The 8,046-nt window shown below is 44.7% G+C and overlaps 1 protein-coding gene across 1 annotated transcript in view; it reads right to left on the bottom strand.

The window, feature by feature from the left end:
• Positions 1-364: 364 nt before the first annotated feature.
• The window catches only part of TBC1D22B (TBC1 domain family, member 22B), a 73,132-nt gene continuing 65,450 nt past the window's right edge, over positions 365-8,046 (bottom strand). The window contains exon 13 of the mRNA XM_011986615.1: positions 365-2,128. Within this exon, the coding sequence (XP_011842005.1) occupies positions 2,000-2,128 (129 nt within the window). The 3' untranslated portion in view covers positions 365-1,999. The remainder of the gene's footprint in view (positions 2,129-8,046) is intronic.

Here is an 8,046-nt window from a genome sequence, read left to right as displayed (position 1 = left end):
TAGTTTCATTTACCAAGTTACTCATTTGTGTAGTTTCCACAGTACCTTTCACAGGTGGATGCTGGGTAAGTGTTTGCTGGCTGTCCTCTAAGAATGCTTTTTGATCCTCTGCTGATCCCCTGCTCACCTCACAGAAGGCCTGACCGCACACCTACTAGTATCAGCAAGAAAAACTCAGGAAGAGGAGACTCTTTAGGTTCCATGAACACACAGGAGAAAAACCAGCAGATGGAGGAGGAAATACACCATTTATTTACAATTCTTTTCACTTTATCCACAATTTCCCATACAAACATAAAAACTAAAAAAATAAAACCACCACTTGGGAACACAAGTGTCTTTCTTTAATTAGTCCGGTTGAGGGGACCACTGAGGCACACCGAAGGGGAAAAGGAAGAGGGTCGGGAAGAATGCCTGAGAAACAGCTCCAGATGAGAAACCTAACTCACACTGGTGTGGTGGGCCTCACTGGCAAAGAGACTCAAGGGTGTTACCCACCAGGGATGCTGCTCGGCTTCCCAGGAGGATGACAGCTGCTGGCCCCCATCCCCCCACCCTCCACTACCAAATACCAAAACTCAAACAAGGGGTCACACATCTCATGAGCTGTGTGGGGAGTGAAGGTGACAGTAAGGGACAAGGAGTGCTGCTCTCTGAGAAGAGCCCCAAACCCGAGGGACACACAGGAAGCCCCTTTCCTTGGCACAGTCTTCAGTCACAGCTTCTGTCCTGAATACAACGCTGAACTTGAAAATGTGAAAACAAAAGCCCTCCCCAGATTCCGGGGAAGGTGGGAATAAAAACACATAGAGAGGGCTTGCCTGCCTCTGCAGTCCCTTCTTGGGGAGGCTGCTAGGAGCAAAGCGAAGATGCTCCAGGAAAGTCTGGGGGTTGGAGGGCAGGGTGAAGAAAGGGGCAAGGAGGACTCTGAGACACTGATGCTTGAGATGGCTCCACCTGCTCAGCCACTCACTCCAGCAGCCTCCCGTTCTACCCCTCACAGCAGGACACCCAGAACCAACCTGGAGGCGCTGAAGCCACCTTCCTGGCAACTTCCTCTGTGCTAGTGACCTAGATTGCTTTCACATGTTGATGCACATTATAAATATAAAATCATATCTGCTACAAAGAAGACATATATTTGTACATCTTTACCCATATACATAATAACACAATTTACACATAATATCTTGGAGTGGGTCATCATGGAAAAGGAGTTTGGAGAGGTAAACAGCCCCTTCTGCCTCCCCTGCCCTGATCCCTCTTCAAGGGATGCTTATACACTTGGTCACTGGGGCCCTTCCCAACTAGTCTGATGGGGCTCATCTGGACACAGAAATTCAGACATGTGACTAAATGCTGATGGGTGTGTATACACATTCACACCCACACACACATGCAGACACCTGGTGAGAAAAGGAAAAATAAAATTCCTAGCTCTTGGGTGTAGGCCTCTTCTCAGAGTTACAAGCATCAGTGCCTCCTCCATCTAGAATAATGGTTTTAAAAAGCTACCCCTCACTGGCTCAGACTAGGGCAGACGGGGAAAGGCTAGGAAACCAGGGAGAGGGAAGAGGAGCCGGGAGTCTTTTGAAAATATAAGGCGTTTTTGACCTGTGATCAAATCAAACTATGTTCACAAAAAAAAGCAACAGTTTTCAGTTGGGGCCTGTCCCTGTAGGGACAATGTGAGTTGAGACCCTGAGCCTTCCCCTTCTTTGTCCAGTTTCTTTTAAAGGGGCAGACAACCCTGTACCACCTTTTCTGTCCTCTCCCAGAACTGGGCCCATCCACGTGGCATGGAATACTGACAGTGGTCCAAGTGACACATCCAGAGACATGGAGTGGTGGACGCCAGAAAGTTAAGACCTGGGCGGCGGGTGTGAGCTTTGTACAACAGGAGTGGTTCCTGGCCGGGGTCCACGGCTCGCACAGTGGCCACAGTGATCAGACTGCCATCAGAGATGAGGGCAGTCTGGGTCCCCGGAGGAGACAGCACCTATCGGCGGTAGTGATTCGGGGCATCGGCAAACATGTACTTGAGTCTGTATGCCTCGGCGAGAAGCAGCCCAATCTCTTCGTTGCCCCAGTGTATTGTAGGTAGGTTCTGCAGCAGCATGAGGAGACCCTGGAATGCAAGAAAGGGCTTTTTTATCATACCAGACTATAGACCAGCGGACCAGCAACCCCATTCTTAGAGACCAAGGCCTAGAATGGGGCCCCTTCCTCCTGGCTCACACATCCCAAAGAGTCCAGCCTCCTTCCTCCCAACAGCACACAGCTTTCAGTCCTAGTTCACCTCAGGAAGCCTTGCAAGCCTCTGCTGATTCTCTAGTCCGCTAACATCTGCCTCTTTAAAAACATAAAAACATAAATAGGGAATGACAACAATAAAGATTTTTAAGAGAGAAAAATAATCACATCCAAATATACCTCTCTTAATCTTAAAGTATTCATTTTCGGTCTTTTTTTTCACATGCATATTTCTTTAAATAGTTGTAACAATAATTATGACTTTTTTTTGAGACAGGTTCTTGCTCTGTCACCCAAGCTGGAGTGCAGTGGTGCAATCATAGCTCACTGCAGCCTCGAACTCCTGGGCTCAAGTGATCCTTTGACAAAGTTAAAATATAGCCCGGGCGCGGTGGCTCACGCCTGGAATCCCACACTTTGGGAAGCCGAGGCGGGCGGATCGCAAGGTCAGGAGATCGAGACCAGCCTGGCTAACACAGTGAGACCCCGTCTCTACTAAACATACAAAAAATTAGCCGGGCAAGGTGGCACATGCCTTTAGTCTCAGCTATTCGGGAAGCCGAGGCAGGAAAATCGCTTGAACCTGGGAGGCGGAGGTTGCAGTGAGCCCAGATAGCACCACTGCACTCCAGCCTGGGGACAGAGCGAGACTCCATCTCAAACAAACAAACAAAAAAGAAACGGACAAAATATTTATAACATTTATAGAAGATAAAAGGTTAATATATGCAATCTATAAGGAATGCCTACAAATCAGTAAGAAAGAAGGCGAACAGCCAAATGGGAAAACAGACTATCCATGTGAATAGCTAACGCACTAATGCCAGTGGCCACTCACACTGTGATGACTTACAAACCCTGCTCCTAGCTGATCTGAATACTCCAGCAGCGTCCTGCAGTGCTCAGTGGAAAGGTCTTGTGCATCCTTTACGAGATTTCCTCCTTTAGTACTAGAAGTGTAGCTGGGCATAAAGCTGCCCAAGGCACATCACTGCTATGTGTGACCAACACAATTAGGTTCTGGCCAATTCTGGATATGAACAAAAATGATAGGTGTAACTTCCAGGTTTTGCTCAAACTTCTCTCCTTCCTAAAAAATGGATATGAATGGAGGAGTAGAAGTGATCATCTTAGACCATAAAATTAAAGCATGTGTTGAAGATGGCAGAGTAATAAGACAAAAGAAATCAGAGTCCCTAACACTCCAAAACCATAATGTTAGCCCTGGACTGCTTACACTTAGACTGTTAGTTGAAGGGAAATAAACAACCACCTTGTTTTAAGTCACTGTTATTTTGAGGTCGTGGTTACAGTAGACAAGTTTATATCATCTTAAATACATACCATATCTATCAAAATAAGAAATGCACACGGTCTTTGATCCAGCAACTCTCCTTCTAACTCTCTATCCTAGGGAAATAGTCACACTATTGTGTGTACAAAGATATTCACTGCATCATTGCTTCAAATAGTGAAAAAGGATACTAGAAAAGCGTCTGCCAGTGTGGAATGGTGAGATAAACCACGGATTATCCACATCATGAGATGCAAGGCAGCACTTGAAACAAGTGAAGCCGGTCTACATGTATCAATATGGGAAGATATAGAAGACATTTTGGAAAGGATAAAAAAGGCAGTTGCAGAAAAATATTTACAGTATGATCCCACTTAGGTAAAAGAAAAAACACAACAATATATTTGTATAGGTACATGTACATATAAACATTTTAGAGAAGTGGGAAACTGTTCACAGTGTTACCCTTTGGGATGGAAGCCTTTCACTTTTCTCTCATTATACTTATGCATCTTATAAAATAAAATCTTTGTATATTATTGTGTTATAAAATAACTTTCTTTTGAGTCATAACTACTCTGGGCTGGGTGCAGTGGCTCATGCCTGTAATTCCAGCACTTTGGGAGGCCAAAGTGGGCCAATCACTGGAGGTCAGGAGTTTGAGACCAGGCTGGCCAACATGGTGAAACCCCATCTCTACTAAAAATACAAAAATTAGCCAGGCATTGTGGTGGCCGCCTATAATCCCAGCTACTTGGGAGGCTGAGGCAGGAGAATTGCTTCAATCTGGGAGGCAGAGGTTACAGTGAGCCGAGATCGCACCATTGCACTCCAGCCTGGGCAAAGCTACTCTGTGGAAATTTTGTTTACTGAAAAGTAAAAAGAACAGAAAATAAATTACCCATAACTTCACAATCAAGAGGAAGTCATTTTAAGACATTTTGGCATATTTCCTTCCAGTCCTTTTCCTACACATTTTACATGCTTGAAATAGTTTCTCTATATAATTTTGAATTTATTCAGCATTTACCATAAGCATTTCCTCTAATATTAAAAATTCCTCGTAGATATTTTCTATAACCAAAGAATTTTCCATGAGGTAAGATGTACCATAATTTACATCCTCCTGTTTTGAGCATTTAATTATTTCTGGTTTTTCACTATAAAAAATTATAATGAACATCTTTATGCACAAAGTCTTATCTTGGATTATTTCCCTAAGCCAAATTCCTAGAAATGAAATTACTATTTCAAAGGGCATAAACTTTATTTATTTATTTATTTATTTATTTAGAGTCAGAGTGTTGCTCTGTTGCCCAGGCTGGAACGCAGTGGCACGATCTCAGTTTACTGTAACCTCTCCCTCACAGGTTCAAGCGATTCTCCTGCCTCAGCCTCCCGAGTAACTGGGATTACAGGTGTGTGCTACCACACCTGGTTAATTTTTCTATTTTTAGTAGAGATGGGGTTTCACCATGTTGGCCAGGCTGGTCTCAAACTCCTGACCTCAGGTGATCCACCCACCTTGGCCTCCCAAAGTGCTGGGATTACAGGCATGAGCCACTGCGCCTGGCCTGCCACAAACATTTTAAAGGTCTTTAACATTCAACCAGAAAATACATTCCAGAAAAATGCCCATTTCCCTAGATCTCTACCAGCACTAAATACTCTCATTAAAAACAGCAAACTTTGCTACTGCTAATGTCTTCCCTTTGGTCTCCAAGCCAGAGAACAGTACTCAAAGCCATAAGTCACGATGGTAGTGAACCACCAGAAGACTGCACATCCCAAGGTCCCCACTCTCCCCTCCATGGTTGCTGGCATCTGCTTTCTCCAACCCTCCAGGCAAACCCCTCCAGTCACATGGTTACAGAAATTCACTCAACCAGACCAGTTATTCAACCAGTTACTGACATTCACTCAATCCAGCAGATGCTCTGCTTTTAAAAACTCTGCCTTCAGCTGATCGGAACATCTTTGGAATACTCCCTCTCACAGGAGTCATTCTCTCTTGGTTCTATCCTGGCCTCAGTCCTGTCTGCCTCAAAGCTTTTTTTTGTTTGTTTTCTTTGAAAGAGAACCATCATTTCTATCTCAACTTATTTTTTAAAATGTTGACCTTGGACTATAACACATATCCCCACCCCCACGCCACCATGAATTCCCTGGCCTGTGGTCCCTTTGACTCATATCTCCTGCTTCCTATCTCCTTCCTGCAACGTGCCCCTATCCCACAACAACTGGAAAAGGCGTTGCCTCTTTTTGCTAACATTCTCCTCAGCCAGGCAACTTCTAGCCTAAGTTAGGCAGACTCTCTTTGTAATGGTCTCAATCTTTTCTGTACCTTAGACTCTTGGGCTGTCTGGTGAACCCCATCCATCTCCTCAGAATAATGGTTTTAAATATTAATACATAAAATAAAATGCATATTAATCAAAAATTTTTTAAACATTTGTGATATTCACCTCTGTGTGGTAAGATTTCTTTTTCTTATTTTTTGAGATGTAGTCTCGCTCTGTGGCCCAGGCTGGAGTGCAGTGGCATGATCTTGGCTCACCACCACCTCCGCCTCCCGGATTCAAGCAATTCTACTGCCTCAGCCTCCTGAACAGCTGGGACTACAGGCACAAGCCACCACGCCCGGCTAATTTTTTTTAAAATTTTTAGTAGAGACGGGGTTTCACCGTGTTAGCCAGAATGGTCTCAATCTCCTGACCTCTTGATCTGCCTGCCTCGGCCTCCCAAAGTGCTAGGATTACAGGCGTGAGCTACTGTGACCAGCCTAAGATTTCTTACTGGAATTTTCTAAATTTTTCTATGATGGTTACATACATTTGCATAACTGATAACAAACAAGAACAGCCAACAAAGGACATAGCTCTCTAGAAGAGAATACTTTTTTTTTTTTTCTCTCTGAGGCGGAGTCTCGCTCTGTTGCCATGCTGGAGTGCAGTGGCAATCTTGGCTCACTGCAACCTCCAACTCCCAGGTTCAAGCGATTCTCCTGCCTCAGCCTCCCGAGTAGCTGAGATTACAGGTACGCACCACCGCATCTCGCTAATTTTTGCATTTTTAGTGAAGACGGAGTTTCACTGTGTTGGTCAGGATGGTCTCGATCTCCTTACCTCGTGATCTGCCCGCCTCAGTCTCCCAAAGTGCTGGGATTACAGGCGTGAGCCACCGTGCCCAGCCGAGAATACTCTTTGTTGAGATGAGATCTACCTATAATTTCCAATTCTTCCAGTCTTAACAGAAACCTCTCAAAAGCTTCCACATAATTCCACCCCTGGACAAGTGAACGTCCCCACTTCCCCCAAGGGAAGTGACGCTTAGCCGTAAGGAACCACTCTACCACCTGGTGGCTACACCTAAAACTGCAACATCCCCACCTCTAGCCCCTACCCTAGTCTACCACCTGCTGCCCTCATGCTGCAACAATGGGAAATCCTGCCCAATGGATTAAAAAGTAGAAATTCACTTTGGGAGGCCGATTGCCTGAGCTTAGGAGTTCACGACCAGCCCGGGCAACACGGTGAAACCTGTCTCTACTAAAATACAAAAAATTAGCCGGGCGTCATGGCGTGCACCTGTAGTCCCAGCTACATGGGAGGCTGAGGCAGGAGAATTGCTTGAACCCAGGAGAACTGCTTGAACCTGGGAGGCGGAGGTGGCAATAAGCCAAGATTGCGCCACTGCACTCCAGCCTAGGCGACACAGCGAGGCTCCATCTCAAAAAAAAAAAAAAAAAGTATAAACAATAATTATGGCTGGGGGATGAAGGTGCTAATCACAAATCAGGAGCTTTTATCTAGGGGCAGAGAAGAGACACTACCAGGGCAGGGAACAACTTAAGATTTGTTACAATGCCAGTTAATGGGAGCACTTAAGTATGACATGCACTCAGATGAGATACTACAGTCAGCAGGAGAAGAAAGCTTGTAGGGCAAGCATCAGAAAGAGATTCCCAATTAATAGAAAGGGAGCAAACACCTTTTGTAGAAAACAGCTGGAAATGGCAGAAAACGGCCAAGCATAGTTATCTGCTGAAAATCTACACAGGAAAAGGCAATATGGCAGAGAAGGACTTTGAGTCATATGTGACCGGTGGAAAAAAAACAATTAGATAAGAGGCCAAAGGTAAAGGGATAGTGGGTAATAAGCAGATACTCTGAAAAGGGAAAGGTATAGGAAAAGTATAGGAAAATTCCACTAAAGACTGTCCAATAAAGGTGGGAGAATAATTGAGGAGGAAGAGGAAGAACACCAAAGATAATCCGTATAATGGCATTTATTGAGCACTTATTACGTAACAGATGGGGCTCTAAATGTTTCACATGTACTTTGTACTAGTTTGTTTAATCCTATGAGATTAATCTCATAGGATTAATCTCATATGTATCTCTCTATGAGATACATATTATTACCTCCATTTTACAGATGAGGAAATTGAGGCACAGGGTTAAGGAACTTGCCTGGGGTCACAGGGTAGTGCTGGCCAG

Source organism: Mandrillus leucophaeus, unplaced genomic scaffold, assembly GCF_000951045.1.
Source record: "Mandrillus leucophaeus isolate KB7577 unplaced genomic scaffold, Mleu.le_1.0 Scaffold3, whole genome shotgun sequence".
In the NCBI taxonomy this organism is placed as follows: Eukaryota; Metazoa; Chordata; class Mammalia; order Primates; family Cercopithecidae; genus Mandrillus; species Mandrillus leucophaeus.
The sequence above is the reverse complement of the archived record's forward strand: the minus strand, read 5'-3'. Positions and strand labels throughout refer to the sequence as shown.